Here is a 24092-nt window from a genome sequence, read left to right as displayed (position 1 = left end):
TGGTGCGCTACCGGCTTAGGACTGGAATAACCCAGCTTTGAATCAGGCCTCTTGTCTCTTGATGGTGGGTTGCTCTTTGGAGAATTGTCCCGGACTGATCCATTGTAGTGTTAACATTATTTTGTACTGAACCCAGCCAGCATGAGGCATTCTGCAGAACTGCAGTAAACGTCATAGATTTTCCCTGTTCTTCCAAGAATTTCTATATCTGCTACATGGCTGAAGAGTGGTATTTGGTTCTTGCTTTTCAACATCCAGGAAAACCCAGCCAAGTGCAGTGCTTAGACTTGAAGCAGAAGCCACAAAATTGCGATATTGGGCACTTTAAAAAATGCATAATTCGATTATAAGCCCAAAAGTGATCGTTGTGGCCATCTAGTTCCAGCTCCTGCAAAACACAGGCCATAGGACTTCCCTGAATTAATTCCAGTTCAGATATTTTAGAAAAACATCCGCTCTTGATTTAAAAATTGTCAGTGATGGAGAATCCACCACAAACCTTGATAAATTATTCCAATGGTTAATTACCTTACTGCTAAAAATATGTGCTAGTCTAAAATTGTCTACCTTCAACTGCCAACCACTGAATCTTGTTATACCTTTGTCTGCTAGACTGAAGAACTTTCTCTTATCAAATTCCTATGTAAGTATTTAAGGTGGGATCCACGAAAGTTCTTAAGCACCTAAACCCCAGACTTAGATGCCTACGTGCCAGTATTGGCTGCACTGTGAGACACAAAACCCCACAAGCATCTAAATTTTTCAGGATAATGGTTCTCGAGGAACCTAAACTTCTGCCTCTGGGTATGTACACTGCTGCCTCCCTCTAGGTACTTATCTCATGCCTAAGCCCCAGACCGATCCATGAACAAGGAAGAGACAGACATTCGGCTGCCTAAGTCACGGGCAGGCACCAATCCTGAGAAGGCAAGGAGATAGTGGTGGTGCTCCCCTGAGAACTTTCAGCTAGTGGTTAGAACACTAGCTTGGGCTGTTGGAGGCCCAGGTTCAATTCCCCCCTCTCTACCGACAGGAGGAAAAAGTATTTGAACAGACAGCACACCACTGAGTAGCATGTGCTAACCAATGAGCTATGGTAAAGGTGCATGTGAGGGTTCCCTCAGACTTGCCTGTTGAAACTGGATAAATAATGAGAGTGATTGGAGCAGGGGGAATGGGACCCAGGATCTCCCATCTCCATACCGTAACCACTCGGCTACAGACTCATTCAGGTTTGCTCTTGCTCATTCTCTGGCCCAATGACTGTTTAAGTCTTGATCCACAGTGGAACAGCCATTGGGCCAGGGAGAGGGTGACTGGGAATGTGTTTAGGGCCTGGGAGGTGGGAGACTCAGGTGAGAGCTCTAACCACTGGGCTATAAGTTATAAGGGGGCTACTCCACTGCTGACATTTTGTACATGAAGGTAGGCGGGTGCCTAACTCATTCCTTCAAAAAGCTGCTTACACACCTAAGCTGCCTCTCACCAGGTGGTAGGTTCCCATTCATGGCTTGCTAAGCAGACATAGGCACCTATCTCCGAGAGAGGTGTGGGGCTGAGCGCACACCACTCTGGTTAGCATCTCCCATTGGCTAGCTTAAGTGGCTTATCACCTAGCGTGCTTGCTTTTGTGGCTTACGTTCTTAGGTGCCTCTCTCTCCTCATTCACTGTATAAGGAGCCTAAGTGCCTAACTCAGCTTTGTGGCTTGCTCTGATTTTCTAGGTGCCTAAAAGTTAGGCGCTGGGGCACTCAGCATTACAATGCCTAAGTCCCTTCATGGATCCTGCCTTTATAGACTGTGATCAAGTCACCACTTAACCATCTCTCTGATAAGCTAAAGAGATTGAGCTCCTTGTGTTTCTCACTGTAAAGTTTTTTCAATTCTTTAATCATTCTCATGGTTCTTTTCTGATCTCTCTTCAATTGATCAACAGCCTTCATGAATTGTGGACACCAGAACTGGACATGGTATTCCAGCAGTGGTCGTTAACTATGCCAAATGCAGAGGTAATGTAACCTCGCTACTCATACGTGACCTTCTTCTGTGTGCCGAAAGGGGAAGACTCTGCCCCCTCCGCCTTCCTCCTCTCACCAGTTGCTCCTGTGTGTCCTCCATGTGGGGCTTGCGACCAGCTGCTGGCCATTAAAGGCATGCTGCCCCTACTGCTATGAGAGCATTCATAGATTCATAGATTCTAGGACTGGAAGGGACCTCGAGAGGTCATCAAGTCCAGTCCCCTGCCCTCATGGCAGGACCAAATACTGTCTAGACCATCCTGGATAGACATTTATCTAACCTATTCTTAAATATCTCCAGAGATGGAGATTCCACAACCTCCCTAGGCAGTTTATTCCAGTGTTTAACCAATCTGACAGTTAGGAACTTTTTCCTAATGTCCAACCTAAACCTCCCTTGCTGTAGTTTAAGCCCATTGCTTCTTGTTCTATCCTTAGAGACTAAGGTGAACAAGTTTTCTCCCTCCTCCTTATGACACCCTTTTAGATACCTGTAAACGGCTATCATGTTCCCTCTCGGTTTTCTCATTTTCAAACTAAACAAACCCAATTCTTTCAGCCTTCCTTCACAGGTCATGTTCTCAAAACGCTTAATCATTCTTGTTGCTCTTCTCTGGACCCTCTCCACTTTCTCCACATCTTTCTTGAAATGCAGTGCCCAGAACTGGACACAACACTCCAGTTGAGGCCTAACCAGCGCAGAGTAGAGCGGAAGAATGACTTCTCGTGTCTTGCTCACAACACACCTGTTAATGCATCCCAGAATCATGTTTGCTTTTTTGCAACAGCATTCTATTGCTCTGATAGCAGATGGTGCTGCCTAGCTACCCAGAGAGCAGTTTGCTTTGAAGCGCTCTTTCATTTCATAGGCTACACTGGCAAATGTAACCTTCTTTTAACAAAGCTTTTTGGGTGGGATATTGGATGCTTGCAAAATGTAGATGCATTTTTCAAAGTACCTTCGACCAGCTGAGTAATGCTGCTTTCCAGGATAAGTGCATGGCTTAAAACTATAAGGTTTTTAATGTAATTTTATTTACTTATTTTTAAAAAGAGAGAACTAAACCAGAACCTCCTACTGGAAGTCTCCCAAACTTTAAAAAATGTAAGCTTTAGATCTGACTTTCTGGGTCGGGACCAACTAAACAATTTCTATTAAGCTTAAAAAAAATATTTTGCTGAAATAGGTATATTAACCAAAGGATGAATGACAATGAATACAATGTATTATTAGTCATAATGATCCACGGCCAGACATTCATCTCTTTTAAAATAAATATTTCAATGGAGAGGAAATCTATTCAATCTGTTTTTATATGGATCACTTGATGATGACCTGTTCTGTTCATTCCCTCTGGGGCACCTGGCACTGGCCACTGTCGGAAGACAGGATACTGGGCTAGATGGACCTTTGGTCTGACCCAGTAGGGCCATTCTTATGTTCCTGTTTGTCCATCCAAGCATTATAATAGTCTTTTTGGCTACAGTGTTACACTAGGAGCTCATGTTCAGCTGATTATCCACCATAACTCCCAAATCTTTTTCAGAGTCACTGCTTCCCAGGATAGAGTCCCGCATCCTGAAAGTATGGCGTACCTTCCTTGTTCTCAGATGTATGACTTTATACTTGGTTGTATTGAAACACATATTGCATGTGTGCATCCAAGTTACCAAATGATCAAGATTGCTCTATGAGAGTAACCTGTCCTCTTCATTATTTACCATTCCCCCAGTCTTTGTGACATCTGCAAACGTTATCAGTAATGAATTTATGTTTTCTTCCAGATCATTGATAAAAATGTGAAATAGTATAGAGCAGGGGTAGTCAATTGTTTTTGGTCAGGGTCCAAATTTCTTGGTCAAGGTCCAGACTCCAGAGAAAATAATAATAATAAATCAATAATGATAATAATAAGTAAATAAAAAGATTTTGGGGTCTGTTCAAAAGAGTCTGGCAGTCAGGATTTGGTCCATGTTTTGCCCATTGACTGCCCCTGGTGTACAGCCAAGAACCGATCTTTGCAGGATCCCAAGAGAAACCCACCCGTTCAACAATGATTCCCCATTTACAATTACATTTGTTAGCTAGTTTTAATCCATTTAATTTGTGCCACATTGATTTTGTATCATTCTAGTTTCTTAATCAAAATGACAGGCTGTACCAAATCAAATGCTTTATAGAAAAAATGGTTACCTACCTTTTGTAACTCTTGTTCTTTGCAATGTGTTGCTCATGTCCATTCCATTCTAGGTGCATGAATACCCAAGTGTACAGTTGTCAGAAATTTTTGCCTTAGCAGCATCTGTAGGATCGGCTGTGGCACCCTCTGGAGTGCTGCACTCATGCCTCGGTATATCAGGCACCGCCAGCCCTACGCTGTCTCAGTTGCTTCTTGCCAGCAACTCCGACAGAGGGGCAGGAGGGCAGGTAATGGAATGGATATGACCAACACATCTTGAAGAACAACAGTTATGAAAAGTAGGTAGCCATTTTTTCTTCTTTGAGTGCTTGCTCATGTTGATTCCATTCTAGGTGACTCACAAGCAGTATCCCTGGGGGTGGGCTCAGAGTTCACAGACGTGCAACTTTTAATACCGCTCTACCGAAGCCAACATCAGCTCGGGCTTGCTCGGTAAGCGCATAGTGAGATGTGAATGAACAACTAGGTGGCAGCCCTGCAGATATCTGGAATTAGCACATGGGCCAGGAAGGCCTCCAACGAGGCTTGCGCTCAAGTTGAGTGGACGGTTATAATCGCCAGTGGAGGCACCTTCACCTGATCATAGCAAAATTGGATGCAGGTGGTGACCCAAGATAGGGTTCTCTGGGTGGACACTAGACAACCTTTCATCCTATTTGCCACTGTGACAAACAACTGTGTTGACTTGCAAAATGGCTTGGTCCTCTTGATGTAGAAGGCTAGTGCTCTCCTGTCATCCAGGAAGTGCAACCTATGTTCCTCCTCAGACTTATCAGGCTTTGGGAAGAAGACTGGCAAAAATATGTCCTGACTCATGTGAAATTACGAAACCACCTTGGGTAGGAAAGCCAGATGAGGCCACAGCTAGACCTAGTCCTTCAAGAACACCATATAGAGTGGTTCCGAGGTAAGTGCCCTAATCTTGGAGACCCGTCGGGCAGAAGTTATCGCCACCAGGAATGACACCTTCCAGGAGCACAAACCGAGGGAACAGGATGGCAAAGGCTTGAATGGGGCTTTCATGAGCCACACGAGCACCAAATTCAGGTCCCATGGAGGGACCGGGTCCTGAACTTGGGGGTAGAGTCACTCCAGACCTTTCAAGAACTAGACCATCATGTTATGAGCGAAGACCGACCTGCCCTGGAGCGGAAGGTGAAAGGTTGATATGGCCAAGTGGACTGTAATTGATGAAAGGGAGAAGTCCTGGTGCTTGAAATGCATAAGGTAGTCCATGATCGACTGCAGCGAGGTCTGCTTAGTCCTAACCTCTTGGGCCAAGGCCCAGAACATGAATCATTTCCATTTGGCCAGGTAGGTTGCTCTAGTGGTGGGCTTTCTACTACCCAGTAGGACCTGCTGGATGTGGGCCGAGCACGCCTGCTCTTTAGCAGTTAACCATGCAGCAACCAAGTTGTTAGGAACAGCACTGCTAGATTCAGGTGCAGGAGCCTTCTGTGATTCTGGGCCAGGAGATCAGGCCAGAGGGGCAGCTGCATCGGGGTCATCACCAACAGGTCCGTTAGCGTGCCGAACCAGTGTTGGTGAGGCCAAGCTGGGCTCTCAGGCCAACCTTGTCCTTGTCCTGCTTGATCTTCATGAGGACTCTGTGAAGCAACGGCACCAGTGAGAAAGCATACATCAGAGCCCCTGACCACAGGAGTAGGAAGGCGTCTGGCAAGAAGCCTCTGTCGATCCCCTGAAATGAGCAGAACAGGTGACATTTCCTGTTCTGATGAGTTGTGAACAAGTTCACCTGGGGAGAGCCCCACTTTTGGAAGATCCTGCTGACCACCTCGAGATGGACTGACCATTCGTGGTGAGACAAGAAGGCTCTGCTGAGGCAATATGTTTACAGATGCAACACTTCTCTTTAATGTGGGATTCCCCCAGGCACTTCAGACAGCTACCATGTGGGTCACTAATAGGTATATGCCTGTTGCAGTCTGAGCAGGGCTTAAAACCCGGAGACCAGGGCATGCCCCGCCTTGGGCATAGTCCCCGCCGGGACCCTAACTGACTAACTACAGTACTTAACAGCTACTTACTAACTAATCTACAATAAACAAAACTATTTGTAGATGAAACACAAAGTCAAAAGGGAGAGATACCGCTGACCACTTGCGAGGCAAGAGAGAGAGGCGCTCCGACCAACCACCACGGGCCGTAAGAAGGAACCGAGAGGGCATACAGCTGGTGGCGCCTGATATACCATCACATGAGCACGGCACTCCAGAGGGCGCCACAGCCAACCCTATGGATACCGCTAAGGCAAAAGTCTCCGACAACTGTGAACGTAGGCACGCACACACCTAGAATGGAATTGACATGTGCCAGCACTCGAAGAAGTAGTCTATGTATATTAGATTTGCCCTATTACCTTTATTATTCAAATTTGTAATTTCATCCATAAAGATGGATCTGATGAAAATAGATCTTGCGTCTGATGAAGTGGGCATTCACCCACGAAAGCTTATGTTCCAATACCTCTGTTAGTCTTAAAGGTGCCACAGGACCCTCTGTTGCTTTTTACAGATTCAGACTAACACGGCTACCCCGCTGATACTTGACATAAAGATATTGTTAGTTTGGCGAGATCTATTTTCCATAAACTTGTGTTGATTGGCATTAATTACTCACCCGTCTTTCATTTGTTATTAATCCAGTTCTGTGTCAGCCATTCCATTATTTTGCTCAGGATCAGCATCTGGTTGATAGGCCTATAATTACCCAGGTCAACCCATTTATCCTGTTAAAGCCATTGGCACAACATTTGCTTTCTTCCTCTGAAACTTCCCAGTGGCCCGAGATATATTGGAAAATCATCATTAATGGGCCAGAGAGCTCCTCGGCCAGGTCTTTGAAAACAAGCAACATAAAGAGCCTCCGTTCCATGTCGTCTCTTTGTTATCAATGCAGAAAGGCACCTAAAAAGATTTACCATTTGTTTTAAGACCTGCAAGCTGTGCTGTAGGTGGGTACCATACAAGTTAACAGTGACTCCATCTGGACTCAGTTTATTCTCTTCCTTCAATTGGGTACTCAAGACCATTTGGCTTCTGTGCAACATGGAGTATTTAATTCTGTAATGGGTCTAATCAGATGTGGTCTCCTCATCAAACATATCGCTTATGTGAGTAAACCAGTGTGGGTGTAAGGGGAGCAGAATACCAAGAAGCTGTTATTACTGCAGGGCTAACTTAGCTTTCTTTAACATACCCTCCTGATATTTCTGATGTCCTGATTTACCTACCTATTATTATGCTCCTGTAAATTCTTCTTATATTCTGGTCCTCTTCTTAAAGAGGTCTGGTTGTTGCATGTAAAAAGTCAGTTAACCAATAAAAGCCTTAGCCAAATCTGAGCTGTGTGTCTGGCATTGGTTTAGTTGTGTCCATGAATAATAGCAAGCTAAGGAAAATCCAACCCAGAATTCAGACATTACTTTTTGGCAATATGAATTGCTGTGCGGCTTCTCTTCCACATTAGCTCAAAGAGCCTGGCTCGTGCTTTTTAACCTTGCTGGTCCAATGCTATAACAATCAAAATAAGGAAAAACAAAAGCTGTGATATTTTCTTCTATCTCCTGTTTAGTAAGCAGGCTTGATGGGTACCTTTTTAGATGAAGAAGTCACAAGATCCAGAGGTGCAACGAGTCTAGAGATGAGACAAAATGACCTGCTTTGTCTTTGTATTGTGTATAAATATGATGAAAAAGGCCATTTCAAATGCTCATTTGTAACTAGTTAATTATTTTCTGGGGATTTTTTTTAAAGCAACATCAGGCAAAATTTACATTGTGAATCAAACCATCCATACAGTGTGCGTCATAACTAATGTTTAATTTCATACTAGTGAAAAATTATTAAAACTTCACGACTCATTAATAAGTGATCATAATCGCTTAATAGAAAAGGAAACTGAGCTAATGATAGCAGCTCTGATTAACGTTTTTGACCTTAAGACATGAACTCAAGTGACATTAATATCATTGGGTGTTGAATGTGAGGTTATTTTCAAGTGTAGGTGGCCTCTATAATCACAAAAAATCCAAGTATACAAGTTTTGGGTTCAACAGCAGAAGAATATTGTTTCAGTTCTACTCTTCTATGCTAGTTTGCACCGTGTTTAATGAACTCACTGATGTGTTGGAAATGAGTACATGCATGTCTCATTGATAGTCACTATTGGAAAAAAAATAATTATAATCTCCCTTTGGGAACTAATCTCAAAACAATACTTGATGTGCCAGAAAACAGATGCATTTTAAGGACTATAGTATATGTTCCTTTTTTAACTCCTCTCTCTTTCTCTTCTTTTTAGCAGCGATGAATATTTTGATGTCAAGGTAAAAGATCATCCAAGAGAATAATACAGCACAGACAGTCTATCTGTAGCCTAATCACATGTCAGATACATAAGCAGCTCCAAAACTGACAGGACAACTGTTCCTGGTGCCAGATGTATACCTGGAAGAGCATCTTCCCTAGATTAGCATCTGGATGCCTCCAATGCCCACCAGGGTTGTACCAACTGGTGGCATTTGAAGACAATGAGGAGGAAGAATGCACTGAGCTGGTCTTCTGATTGTATAATTTGAGATCTAAAAAATAGGGCAGTATATGTGCTAATGTTAAAATGTTGTTTCATGAAATCAAAGAATGATAAAATAATATTAGGTCTGTTAGGAAAAAAGTCTTCCTATTCACTGTAGAACTTACTTTTTTTTTTTTTTTTTACATTTTACATGATTGAAGAGACAAATTAATTCTAAAACTGATGTCTCTGTGATATGATTCTATAGCCCCATGTGCTAATTCTAAGGTTGTTAAAGGGTGAGGGACAAATTATTCCATATCTTACACCCATGCAGGCCCACTGATGATGAATAAGTGAGCAAACATGACCCTGTGGCTTTAAGAAGCCAACTTTCTTTTCAGAGCATGTGCTTTGAGGGCCAGTGGGCATCAGTACCCAAATTCTGTTCTCCTCACACCCATAGAGCTCTCACTGGGGCCTTCCTGTAGGTAGGGAGATCAGAATACTGAAGTAACAGTGAGGATCTGAGAGGAGACACCTGCCTTCTTTAGAAGTCAATCAGTGTTCATATCTTCATGATAAAGGATTATGGCAAAATCAATTCCTAATAACCTACTCTAAATTCTTAAGTCATCTCAATTTTTATTAATACTAAAAGCCTAAGGCATTGTGCATTTTTCAACAGTTAAAACATCCAAAAATCAGAGAGCTTGTATGTGCACAAATAATTTTGGACTCAGATGTAAACTAGGTCCTAGTAGTTGATACCCGATTTCAGCATTCAAAAAAGAGGTGATTAGTATAAATCAATTAGGTTAGTAATAGAGTTACAACCAATGACACTAGGAAAAGCTTGCATTAACTTGGAGACAAAAGTTTCCTTTTTCTCACTCTGTGGCATACTTTTCTATCTCACTCTTTTTAGCATTTTTTTAAATTCCCTTCTGAAAGCAAGAGTAAAGTGCTGCACTTGCAAACCTGGGAATAAATATCTCCTGTTTAGCCAACCCCACTTATGGTGGTTTTTATTTAGCTGTTCAGAAGATTGTATCCCAGTTGCTTCAAAAGCAATTGACTACCGGCCTTTATTTCGTAATGGTAGAAAGCATAAATGTGTTTTTATGAAAGGTTTTGTGAATTATACTTTCACGTCAAACAGAACCTGTAGCATGCTAACACAAAAGAAGCTTTCTTCAATAACATTGGATTCCTCCCCCACTCCTGCCCTATTTTAGTTCATTCCTGATTGAGGCTGTGTAATTTTCTGTAATTAATATAGTTAAAAATTTATGGCCATGCTGGATGGGGTTGTACTTAATTTTCAGGTCCAACTATGCATGCATATTGCCAAAAAAACTGGGTTTATTTTTACCAAAAATTGGTTTTGGAAATAGCACTCTTCTCTCTGAGCATGAAACTGAACCAAATATGAAGCAGCCTATAATGCAGAAAGGCTTTCCTTGCCAAAACCTATGCAAGAGTCAGGACTGGTAGATAGCTTGGATTAGGCATTTTGTGTGTGTGGAGGGCGAGGAGGGACACTTTTATACATCCAAGTCACAGGCCTCTAAGAATCCCCTACTGGTTTTGTAGCACGTTGGAGACCAAGTCTCCAAGAAACAGAAGAACTCCCTACATCCAAGTTAGAGCATCCTTCCACTTTTTCCCTCTCCATTCTCATTCCTTATCATTATTCTTAGCTGGCAGTATGCAGGCCTCTGTCTTTGCCCAGAAACGACTAGACTATCTAGATACCTTCCAAAAAACATCCTCACCAACAGACTGCAAACTCCTCCCCTGCCCATTTATAACTTTCATTTAAATCCCTTCTTGTTTATGAATGTAGGGACCAAGAGATAACTCTCTTTTGAAGTCCTATCTAAAATACTGCCAATAGAGAGATGTTTTTTTTTTTAACCAGTTCAGCCTGTCATAATTGGGTATGATTCTACTAAGTGTTACAACTGGTCCTATGATTCAATGATTTTTTTAGCCTCCGCTGCAAATTTTTTATTTTATTTTAAGACGTGGCTTGTTTTATTTTATTTTAAGATGTTGACATGATAATTTGTTGACTGATGTTTAACCCCAACCATCAGGGTCAAAAACCAGAGAGATATCAATATCACAGATGACTTCTGTGCCAGGAAATGCACTGACTTTTAAAGGGTAAATCTTGTATTATATTGTCTCCTAGACCTAGTCAAATGTAGAACAAGAGGAATAAAAAAAAAACCCGTAATGCTTTTCTTTTAGAGAGTCAAAATAGTCCCTCTCGGGAGTCAGCCATGCCAAAACAAATGACCCGTACAAAACCACAAAAACAGGCTTTTTTTTTAATAAAAAGTGAGACCAATGTTTATTGGGTGGGATTTTCTTTCGCCTATGTACAATAGTCATGCGTGAGCATTATGCTAACAGAAAAATCCAAACATCACGAAGTTACTTCCAAAGTCCAGACAGTCCAAACAGCAATGTCCTTAGCTCAAGTCAACAGGAACAGTGGGGTTGATTTGGTGTTTTTGTTTTTTACACAACAAATTACCTGGCAGACTGACTGTGAGAGGACCTGACACATAATAACCTACAGTGCGACGTACAGAAATCCATAAGACAACATATAGAGAATTTACACAAGATAACAAGGTAAATATTTGTAGAAGGATCTTCCCCAAAAAGGGAAGTAGGGATAAATGGATGGGGTTTTTTGGGGGGGGGAGAGGCGGAAGGGAATGGAAAATATAACCTGGGCTGTTCTCAATGTATAGACAATATTCACAGTAAAAATCAATCCTTCTAGCTCCGAATGCTGCCAGTTACCTCAGCTTGCATCCCTCCTCCCATCCCCACTCAATCCCTTTATCAGCCTCAAATAATAAAAATACTTTAAATCCAAACTTCATTCTATTTACCCTCTGCTGTAGTTCTTGTCAACTTGTATTATACAAAAATAAAACAAACTTAGACATACCCTCAGCTACAAGAAACACTCACTCGGCTTCCCAGCATGAGGATTAATCACAGCTAATTATGTCAATACCAAGTTGATGATACACATAACATTGTATAAACGCCATTAAGCAAACTCAGTGGCGATAACCATTTGGGGGGGGGGGGGGGGAGAACAAAGGCAAATTGGCAAACATTGTCTTCCATGTCATAGTGCTCTGAAGCCATTTCTTCCACTGTTTGGCTTTAGTCTGCTTCCTTCTTAGCCAGAAACAATGCAGCGTCCATGGGAAAGCTAAGACATGTTGTATATATATGCCTGATTACTACAGAGAACTGTCAGCCTAACAAGAAATGGCAATGTGCTGTTTAGGACCATGGTTTTCATTACTTTGTTACCCATGAAGCTTTTTATGCAGGGCAGGAAGATGGTGATAAACAGATGATAGAACAGATAAAACAGGATTCTAGACCCCTGAAAGATGCACACATATTCAACTGCACGTTGCGTGACAGAATTCATCTCTAGCACGTGGGGTGTGTGTGGGGGGGTGTCTTCTCAGATTAGTTTAGTTAGGGATAAGGTGTATAACCTAATATTGTGTAGAGGGAACATAGCACCCTAGCAATCAGATGTGAAAAAAATAATCCCTTTCCCCTCTTTTCATGCCATTGGAAACGGTTGGCTCCCTAGCCACTAACTCCTGCTTGCCATACTCATGGGAGTAGTTCCCAAACTGGTCTCAAGGGGTCAGTTGTCTCACTGGGGCTACAGACAAGAGTCAAACAAGCAGGATTTGGGTCTCTTTTTCTACCAGCCTATGGCTTCAGGGTATTAACATTTTTCTTGGCCCCTGACAGTTTGCAGTATTTGTAGTTAAATTAAACATTGTGATCATCAGCCATCACTTTTGTGTCTTTCTGAGATCTTGCATCAGGGCTTTGAGACTACTCCTCACTCCTTCTCGCTCACTCAGACACCCAGGATAAAAGCCCAACCCTTCAATTTTGTTCCGAAAATTGCTTTACAGTTTCAGCAGGCTCCTGTGCTTGAAGAAGTCTACATTTCCCTGTGGCTCAGTAGATTTATTTTTTTAAGGTTCACAATGAAGGGCGAGCGTGACGGGCAAACTAAACATCAGGTTAATAAGCTTGCTCTGTATCATGAGCATAATGGGTGAGTGCCAATGAGACTGCAAGCTTGGATGGGCTTATTTGTCAGTTTGAATTTTTGGAAAACAGTATGCGAGCATGTTTGTAAGTTCATTTAGGGCTGGCTTGGTAGCCCTGGAGGTTAAAGTCTTTTGTAAAGGCACAGAACAGGTACAGTACAGCACAGGCTGTGGCAATGCTAGTTATCCCACCTTTAGGCTGTTACTGTACTACTATTGCATCTAGGGGTGACATGTTAATTCAGGCTCTGTGGCCCATTCAGGTTATAGCTTCTCAAGTGAGACCTCTGACAACTGCCTGTTTATGTAACATGGCCAGATGTCCACTAGGAACTGAACTGATTGAAACCAGCAGCAGAGGTGAACAGCTCTGTATCCCATTATTAAATCCTTTTAAGCCCTTCTTTACCCTCTAACAGATTAGCCAAAAAATCTCAGGCGTCACCCACTAAAAAGAGGTGAAAATTAAGAGTAAACAAAGGATTCAACCAAAACTAATGTACACAATAGGAGCTGAACTACAAGAATAAAATTGGCTATTTATTGTACTTATAACTGCAGATCTTTGAATGACTTCTTCAGCTGTCTAGCATGTTTGATCACAGAGCCATACAGACCTGTGTATCATTAGTGCTCACATTCAAAACAACTGAACACAAGCCAGCAAACATGGACAGTAGTGTAATGCCAAGATACCATCTCTAATTACCTACATTAATCTACCATGTCAGCTCCTAAATCCACCAGCTTGGAGAGGGCCTGAAGATAAATACGGCCTGATTCTGTCAAGTGCTCAGTCCCTTCAACTCCCATTCACTTGTGTAGGAATTGAAGGAGCTCAGCAAGTTGCAGGAGATGCTCAGGGATTCACAGGATGCAGGTCTATAGGGAGAAGGGTGGATTAGTGAGACACCTTGGTGGGAGTGACTTGAAGAAATCCAGTTACAGTTAAATACATGACTCAGTTTCTTCCTAGTTCTGCCAATTCCATTCTAGGAGATTAGAAGGCAGTGTAGAAAAATTCAGGTATTTTGGAGTTATTAAGAAAGGGAAACTAGACAAAAGCTGTGCTCAAGTGGGTATCAGGTTTGGCTGCTTTATCTAGTCAGTAATTAACACCAAGTGACTCAATGACAAAATTCAGCTACTGAAACCTGGGCAAAGGAAAACAGCAGAAGTTGTAGCTGCTCTGGTCAAATGGGCACAGAGACCTACACTGCAATAAAAAAAAAAAAAAAAACGGTGGCACTGAGCACAATGCAATTGACTTGGGCTAGTGGGGGTTGCAGGCCTAAAAGGAACAGTGTAGAAGTCTGGGCTCAGGCTGGAGCTGAAACCCTTTCGAGGTGTTTCAGAGCCAGGGCTGCAGCCTGAGCCCGAACGTCTACACTGCAATTTTTAGCCACATAGCCTGAGCCCAGGGACCTGGGTCAGCTGACATGGACCAGCTGTGGCCAGGCCACAGGTCTTTATTGAAGTGTCGACATACCCTTAGGAGCTAAGACATTGGCTGAATGGTATCACATTACGCTAGACACCACAATCGATGTTGATAAATGCCATTGAGAAATTGGTTGACCCCCTGCTCTTTTTTCCCTTTAAGTTACAAACTCTCTTTTGGCCAAACCTGAGTAGTTCTTTCTAAGGTTTTCATTAATGACATTTTACCCGGGCAAGCTATTAAAAAACACCGCATAAGGATTTGGCCTGATGGTTACCAAGGTCAACACTTTTAATATATAATCTATGAAGAATAAACTTTCCCTAAAGACAAAATTAGCCAAGTAAAGACAGGGAATTAAGTTGGGTGATGGACAGATACTATACTAAGCTGAAGAATGTAGTTAAAAAAACCCCAACCCTTATCCTCAAAACTAGAGCGATAGTTCAAATTTTTCTGATACAACTTTTGTCATCAGAAAAGGCTGATTTTACAAAATTGAAACATTTCATGGGAATGTATTGATTTTGTAGAAATTTTCTACTGGAAATTATCATAATGTTTCATTTTGATAAGGTCGAAACATTTAATTATAACTGTCGTTATATTTATATTTAAATTATAATAGTCAAAATGTTTTGATGACAATATTAAAATAAAAAATGAAACATTTTGATTTTATCAAAATGGTGGATAAGAGCAACTTTATTGAAATGAAATATTTCTATATGGTTAAAACAAACTATTTCACTTCCTAAAAATTCCAAAATTTTAACTATTTTCCTAATTCGGGATGAATCCAAATTTTAAAATCTCAAAATTTCCTGCAGGACAGAAATTCCTCTTTTTATTTTAAGATGTTCTACTCAAAACGAACAGTGCCAAGAGGCTTAGACAAACCACTGACTCTTCTGGTAGAGGTGACTGTTTCCCAGGAAGCTAGGGAGAAAAACTTGAGTGTTCTTGCATGAAAAGGTTCAATAGAGACATGGAACATCTTGCTCCCAAGTTTACATTTCACAAGGGAAAGGATATACTCAAAGAAAATGCTGAGGCAAATCTTTAGAGAAAAAATGTAATGGGGGAAGAGGGCAGAATGACCTTCCGAACTCAAGAGAGCCTGAAATGGCCAAAAAGTGAAACGTCACAGAAGGAACTGAGCTGGTAAGACAGAGCATATATTTAAAGATGAGAAATCTTTGGATTAATTTTCCTGCCAATTTCATTGGAAGCAAACACATTTCTCTTTGGGTTCATGTGATGCGAAGTGGAGGGTATGTATAAAGCCATTGGAATCTGGGGCACATCACAGAGGATCCTGCTTCAGTTTTTAATTCAGGGCTCTTGTAAGTAAAAGTGTATTATTCAGTGGGTTAGATCCACCAATGTAGTAAAGCAAAATAGTTGCATTTTATGAACAGCCAAATAAAGCAGAACTGTTTGGCTTGGATAGTTTATAATAAAGAAATAATACATGCTAGATTAGCTCCTCTCACTTGCCCAGCTTTTGCTACCCATCTTAAAAGGAGCTATTCCCCAGAATAACATTCCCTGGCTCAATCCACCTACTTTCTAGTGTTCTGCTCTGTCAGCAATAAAGAATTCCAACGGGCAGCATGAGATAGGCCTATCACATGACTGACTTTCCTCAGCAAGTGTTTTAAGCATCATTCTTCTCCCTTACTGATTATATCTACCTTTCCTCCCTGGATATGTCACTTTTAATTCAATCAACTCTAGACCTGGTCTGCTGTTACCCTGAGCATGTACTCAAGGCATACTCTACTTCCTGGTGTTTACACTCCATAATATTGGCCATGTCCCATACAATTTTATGGGCAGTAGGACACACCACAAGTTTGAGGAAAAATAGCAATACTTCTAAAGAGAAACAGGGAGGGGCAAAGGCAAAATGAGCATGAACTAATATAATAGTATTTTCCTATCAGGCATGGTGGTTTTTCATAAGAATGGCCATACTGGGTCAGACCAAAGGTCCATCTAGCCCAGTATCCGGTCTACTGACAGTGGCCAATGCCAGGTGCCCCAGAGGGAGTGAACCTAACAAGTAATGATCAAGTGATCTCTCTCCTGCCATCCATCTCCACCCTCTGACAAACAGTGGCTTGGGACACCATTCCTTACCCATCCTGGCTAATAGCCATTAATGGACTTAACCTCCATGAATTTATCCAGTTCTCTTTTAAATGCTGTTATAGTCCTACCCTTCACAACCTCCTCAGGCAAGGAGTTCCAGAAGTTGACTGTGCGCTGTGTGAAGAACTTCCTTTTATTTGTTTTAAACCTGCTGCCCATTAATTTCATTTGGTGGCCCCTAGTTCTTGTATTATGGGAATAAGTAAATAACTTTTCCTTATTTACTTTCTCCACATCACTCATGATTTTATATACCTCTATCATATCCCCACTTAGTCTCCTCTTTTCCAAGCTGAAAAGTCCTAGCCTCTTTAATCTCTCCTCATATGGGACCCGTTCCAAACCCCTAATCATTTTAGTTGCCCTTCTCTGAACCTTTTCTAGTGCCAGTATATCTTTTTTGAGATGAGGAGACCACATTTGTACGCAGTATTCAAGAACTTCAGAAAGATCTCACAAAACTAAGTGATTGGGCAAAAATATATTCACCGTTTTATTCTCTATCCCCTTTTTAATGATTCCTAACATCCTGTTTGCTTTTTTGACCGCCTCTGCACACTGCGTGGACGTCTTCAGAGAACTATCCACGATGACTCCAAAATCTTTTTCCTGATTTGTTGTAGCTAAATTAGCCCCCCATCATATTGTATGTATTGTTGGGGTTATTTTTTCCAATGTGCATTACTTTACATTTATCCACATTAAATTTCATTTGCCATTTTGTTGCCCAATCACTTAGTTTTGTGAGATCTTTTTGAAGTTCTTCACAGTCTGCTTTGGTCCTAACTATCTTGAGCGGTTTGGTAGCATCTGCAAACTTTGCCACCTCACTGTTCACCCCTTTCTCCAGATCATTTATGAATAAGTTGAATAGGATTGGTCATAGGACAGACCCTTGGGGAACACCATTAGTTACCCCTCTCCATTCTGAAAATGTACCATTTATTCCTACCCTTTGTTCCCTGTCTTTTAACCAGTTCTCAATTCATATTCTTAGTTCATTGATTCAGAATGCAACAGTCCTCAAGTTATGAACGGACTCATTTTCAAAAAGGAGGGGTCTTATCAGGATGTCATTGAATAAAAAAATTACTGGAAATAATTCTCCAGATAGAGCCTATAAAATGCTTTACAAATTATGAAGATCTCCTGCCTCGTCCTAATGACACAATATCGGTGAATTTTCCTCAAGGGAAGAGGACCCATGTGCCAATGAAGCATCATGGACACAGTCTTGCAAGGTGCTGAGTGCCCTCCACGATCACTGACTTTAATGGAACTTAAGGGGACCTTTCAGCAATTTTTTTAGACCAGACCCTTAGTTTATGACCAAAGCGGTGCAGAGGGCCTTCTGCGGAACCTCTGTACCTGACAGAGTGAAATTTCCCTCCATAGATTTTATGTTTTTTTTTTAACTAGTAACTGAAAGTATCTACTGCAGCTCATAACCTTGTCTCTTTTGTATATTAATAACTTGGGAAAGTCAGACATATGTTAAATAGTGCAAAATGCTGACCATATATCAACACATTGTGCATTAGCTCTTCAACATGCTGGGTTTTTTTAAAAAGAAACAAAAGACTATTGGATATATTTAACATGAAACGTGGAGATGTGTTTCTAATCATTCTAATGAAACTACCTGTTTCATTATGTTAAATGAAAAAGGATGGCTTGTGTATCTTTATTTTAACTCATGATTTAATTTAAACATATAGCTTACTTAAAAACAACAGAGCTGATTGCATTTCCAATTTAAAGCCTAGCTGTCATCAATAGGTGCATCCTATATTTCGATGGCTGCTTGCACTGCCGCAGATATACTGGAAATAGAAATGCACTGAATGAATGTATGAAATCCAGTCTTCGCGTGTTTGCCTAGCACTCAGTACATGCAATTATAGTAGCTGTAAAGGGAAAGAAAAAAATGAAACGATTTGCTTACTTTAGTACTGTAGCAAATGACTGTGTTGACAAGGTCACCGTCCTAAATTGACATAGTCAGCACCACATCCAACTGCTAAAAATCCACCAATATTTGCATGGTGATGTCTGTAAGAACCTCCTCTCTGAAGCGTCAGACTCGTAATTTTTTCCTCTGGTTTGTTTAATAAGCAATTTTTTTTTAAATTAAGAATCCAGTGTGCTTTCAATTTATCCAGGAAAAAAACAAGAGTGCTATTTCTTGCATGGGGTCGACATGGCCAGCTTTACAAAATGTAGTCTATTTCTGTGTTATACACATGACTCTTGTTAAGCCAGATAACAATTCCTTTTGTTATCAGATGCTAATGAGAGTTGTTGTTTACAGTGTTAAGTGATCAATTGCTTTTACTCTGGATCACACTGGTTCAGAGCTATAATAATCAGTATAATATAGAGATGTTGTAGTAAAAACAAATGTATAAAATCTTCAAAAAATGTATGCACTGTACTATCAGATTATTAAAGCTCCAGATATTATTTAACATCTAATGGGCTGAATATAAATGATATTGTAAAGAAAACTTTGTTGATCAAAGAAGGGTTTAACCATTTTAATGTTTATGGATTTGTTTTGAAAATATTTTTAACTGGGTAATGTCGAACTTTCCAATTTTAATTCTGTATGCATTAGCATTTCAATAGATTATACTTCCAACTCTTTTTGACATAAAATAATTAATTTTTAAATCTTGGATCTAATTATCTTTTTTCTTGTTGCCACTATTTTTCAATAATTTGATTAGCTTTTAGAAGAAAAGCAACAGCAACCACAGGGGATTTTGTAGTAATGATAGACTATATATTTCTTCTCCAAAAGCAGCTCTGATGCCTTTGAAAATAATTTGAAGTTTTTTTATCAGTGCAGAATTAAGGAGTAATGTTGTCTAATTTGCTGTGTTTAGTGGAACACAGTACTCTAGATGTTTGTCAGAGAATGCTTTGAATCGTATGGTATGTGACTATAACCAAGACTACAAAAGTAATTTTTAGAATTTTTTGCACTGCTTTTATTAGCTTGGTAAAAAGAAAAAATCCCAAATATGGATCAGCCAATAGTTTAACAATTGGTTAGTGAGATGTATATTTTTCACATTGCTAGCAGCACTGAAGTCAATGATCTCTAGTTTGTATTTTTATTGCAAATATCTGATCTGGACATTTCAACCAAACCTGAACACATCATGTAGGTTTCAGTGTAAAACTATAAATTCAGAGTGATGATCTCTACGCCTAGCAAAGTGATCATTTACTTTCAATAAAAACAAAAACAGATTACAGTTGATCATTTAGACATAACTGCTTGTAACAGTCACCAAGCCACTATAGTCAGGTATATAGACAGCCCTTAGGAGACATGCTGCCTATCTGATGACATTTAAAGCTTTAAAAAAATCCCTTCCAGATACTGCAGAAAATCATCATGATTCAGCACAGGATGTTGGTGTCACCAAATGAAAACAAAAGTGTTTAAATCATGTGCACTGGCAATACTGCCATTAAACCATTTATGGGTCCAATTTTGCAAACCCCAGCAGTCCCATGGGCTGGAGTGGGAGTACTAGTGTGAGTAATAACTACTTACATAGATGAGGTTTGCATGACTGTATCCATAACTGAAGCAATGATCCCTTTAGGTGTTGATTTTAGCAGTATAAGAAATGATACACAATTTAAATTTCACATTTCTGTTTTATGTCCTACTTTCAGTCTATACTGGTGTGATCAGAGAGCTAAGGCATAAAGCGCCTTTAACTTTTAGAGTTGATATACTATGTAAATATAAGCAGATAATGCTGTTTTAGTAGATGAAATAAATTGTATGCCATTTTTATTAAACCAACAGTAAAATAACTAGACTGTATTATTACAATAGAAGTATAGAAGACCAACAATTGTACAATTGAAACTCTTTAGCAAAATTTGTTTCTATTATGTATATCCTTGTAAATTTAAATAAATTTAGCATTATGAAGTGTTCACAATGATTGCTTCTTGTTAATTTAAGGAATTTTCACCCCTTGTTAAGGCTAAATGTAATTAAAATTTAGAAGTACTGGTAAAAGTAAAAGTTTATCACACACTGTTTTTTATGAGATTTTAACTAAAAGATGTACGTTACACCTGTATGTGACTTATAATGGTTTCTCAGCAAGGAATGCAGAACCACTTACATTACATAAACATTTAAAGAGGAGAATGCTAATACATTGAAAGAGTTAAACATCAGTAGCAATCTATCAAATGAAGACATTTCATGAAGTCTCTGGGAGAACATTCACCATGTGACAAAAGCCTTGTATCCTCGTTAGTCTGATGTTCATTTAATTTTAAAATCAGAATCATTAAATGAGATAAATAGGATCTTAAGAAAACTGACATCTTCCTTTTCAGGTAAAAGGCCAGAATTGAAATAATAATAAAAAATCCAAACAGATTGCTTTACAGGCAAATTTACATACTGTCTCCTTAAAACACTGCATTCCCAAAAGCCTTTTGGGTTCGGAATGTACCACTGCATCAAGTATCTCACAAAGCCCCTAAATATCACGAGAAGCTTTAAAAAAAAAAAAAAAAAAAAAAAAGAAAAATTCCAGTTGAATGAAACTGTTTTAGCAGAGTGCTTCAACTCAGCTCCTAGAACTGGAATTTCAGATAAACAACAGAGGACGGGGAACAGAATTTTTATTTTTAACGTGTCCTTTTGTAATGCAGCTACAAGGTTTCTGATGAACTTAAGAACAAAGGGATTGAGAGTGCAATTGTCATCAATATCAGCAGTGTGCTTAAACTGAAGCTTGTAGGAAGAGCAGATGAATTCTCTGACGATATGTGACTGGTGGAGACTCTGATTGTGTTGTCCTTCCCAATAGCATTCTGCAAGAGACAACACTTTCCTTGGTCACTGTTAAGCATTTTCATTATACTTTAATATATTTAGATGTAAAATTCATCCTGTCAGTTTCTCCCCCTCCAATTGCATGTATTTCACCATTATGAATTTAAGTATATGAGAAGGATAAAACAGGATATCAAAATGACAGTGGTATTAAAATACAATTTGATAGTAACTATCAAAACACTTGTAAGGGACACCATCAAAGTAATCAGGTGGGGGAAAAAAAGAATAAATAAAAAATGACATACTTTGAGAGCGAACCTAATTGGAAGATCTAACCTTCTAAAATCAAGCAATATTTTAAAGAGATCTGTGTTCAACATGGAAATTCATTTTTAAAAAGCAGATGCAGGACTTGCTGTGAAGTCTGTCTTGTGTAGCCAACAGCAAGGATTGTTTGAAAACAAAGTATTGCTGGATTCCTATAGATAAGACTGGAACCATCATCAGAGTGGGCTTATGGGTTGGCCTAGCAACAGGAGCAATGTCCATTTAGTTTCTTTTCCCAGTTGCTGGATTGTTATATGCCCTGTGTTTTCGTGCACTAATGCTACATACAATAAAGCAATATCTTATGCAGCTGTACATTACACACAGTAAAATAACAGGATAATATTAGGGGCATATTGGCAGGTCATGTGCAGGTACACACGGGACAGTACACAAGGAGTATTCTTTAACCCCTGGGCCAGCAGAAAGGTTACAGCTTAGTTTAGTTTCCATGAGAGTCAATCTTCCACCTCTAGGGATGGTCCTTATCGGTCAGGTTTGAAGCAGGCTGGTGGAACAGCATAGGGAAAGGTTCCAAGTCTCCAGGGGCTGTCAATCCAGCTTCTAATGTATTATATAACTGTCATTTCATTTATCCTAAATCAGTATTCTGTCAGCCATAAAATGAAATCTGCTGTATTTCTGGGACTTGGTAAATGCCATATGATTACATGTTCCTGCAGATTACTAGCTAATTACACTTCCTAGGTGAAACACTAATTACTATTTGACCTGCAAAATCAGTTCTTGGGAAGCCGAGTGGAAAGAGGTCTCAGAGGGAATCCCAACAACTATGTGGGAATTAAAATGTAATTATCTCACCAATGCATGGTACCAGGGTAGCAAACACTTTGGGCCCAATCCCGAGCTCTTGACTCAGGCAAAACTCCCTTTATTATGATAACTTGGTACCCAGCCATGACGATATTGATGGGAATTTTGTCTGAGGAAAGAGTCCAGGATTGGGTCCTGGATTATTACATTTCAGATTGATATTTGTATTATGAAAAATAAAGTGCTACTGTAACAGGATCCACATTCTTACCTCATTAAGACAGAGTTCTGTGTCTACAGATTCATTGGATTTCCGCTTCTGTGCCTAGAGACAAATGCAAAAGTTACGCAGTATAGATGTATATTTATACACATAATATGGATATTTCTGTTTGAATAAGCTCTTCTTGATTGTTCGGTTTCATATTAACATGCCTCTATAATAAATGAGTAGGAATGAAGAGCAAATAGTAAAATAATGGTCTTGAAGTAACAATATAATCTCAGGGCTTGTCTTCATAGAGCCTTAGTGGATGGCAAGCTGGGGTGTGACTCTACAGAACGGTAGCTAGCCATTATATTTCAAATGGTAGTTCATCAAAACACACAAAGGAACTTCTAATGGGCAGTAGCTGGGTCCACATTGCCAGTTAGTGCATGGCAAACTAGTGCACTGCAGATTTACAGCGCATTAAGTCCCCGTGTAGACAAGCCCTTTCAGTTTTAATCCCCACTGTGAATTTAAAATACACATTTTGAAAAAGCCAGTAAGAATAAGGGCATAAGGCATTCAGCTATTACTGTGATGAGTGCCATAGAAATGCCTACATATAAATCAAGTCAGTAATCAAGGGTCTATGTAAAAGACACATATAGTCCTGGTAGAAAAAAATGGAATATGATTATGCTTTCAGTAAATATTAATTAACACTAGTGCATCTTAACTAGAAAATATGGACTTTGACCAGTGTATTCTTAACAGTTAGGAAAATATACACCATATTTCAAAGTGTTTTACTTCTGCTAATAGTTAGAATTTTATCCAGATGTTAAGATGACCAATAAAAATATTTTAAAATAAAAATATATTAATTTCTGTGTCGTGCTACAGCCACAAAGTCTGTTCTGGAAAGTTACCAGATTATGCAAACAGAACAATATTTACTTCCTTTAACGAATGTACCTATAAATCAAACTGAAGTCAGAGGATCAGGGAGACTAGATACCAGGTGCCCCACCTCACAGGCTCCAACCACCAAATTATATCGTCATTCTCCCTCTTTCTCTCTCTCTCTCTCTCGTTTCCCTGCCTCAATTCCCCCCCCCATTATTTATCTACAGTGGAAATGCTTCAAAAAGAGAACCTGAGGGGGCACCTCATCAGAATATCCCATGACCCAGTGGTTAGGGCACTCACTTGTGAGGTTGCAGATCCCTGTTCAAATCCCCTTTTTCCCCCCTCAGGCAGAGGGGGGACTGGAATCAGAGGTCTCCAACATCTCAGGTGTGTATCCTAACCATCAGGCTAAAAGTTATGAGGGATGTCATCCTGCGTCTCATTTTCTGTTAGCTTGTCTGTAGGGGCCCAATTCAGTAGGTGAGTTCTGAGCATGGTTACTGAGTCGGGTCCCACAGGGAAGTTAGGGAGATGATCCCCAGTCCATGCATTGTTCTGGGGCTTAGGTGTGG

The 24092-nt window shown here is 40.1% G+C and overlaps 1 protein-coding gene across 3 annotated transcripts in view; it reads right to left on the bottom strand.

The window, feature by feature from the left end:
* Window positions 1-19582: 19582 nt before the first annotated feature.
* Window positions 19583-24092, bottom strand: part of GFRA1 (GDNF family receptor alpha 1) — a 182968-nt gene continuing 178458 nt past the window's right edge. For all 3 annotated transcript variants that reach the window (XM_054035432.1, XM_054035433.1, XM_054035434.1), the window contains 2 exons: window positions 22675-22728; window positions 19583-21337 (listed from right to left, as the gene is read on the bottom strand). In XM_054035432.1, the coding sequence (XP_053891407.1) occupies window positions 21176-21337; window positions 22675-22728 (216 nt within the window). In that variant the 3' untranslated portion in view covers window positions 19583-21175. The remainder of the gene's footprint in view (window positions 21338-22674; window positions 22729-24092) is intronic.

The sequence above is a fragment of the Malaclemys terrapin genome, chromosome 7, assembly GCF_027887155.1.
Source record: "Malaclemys terrapin pileata isolate rMalTer1 chromosome 7, rMalTer1.hap1, whole genome shotgun sequence".
NCBI classification, from domain to species: Eukaryota; Metazoa; Chordata; order Testudines; family Emydidae; genus Malaclemys; species Malaclemys terrapin.
Note: the sequence above shows the minus strand (reverse complement) of the source record. Positions and strands in the feature narration are given on the sequence as shown.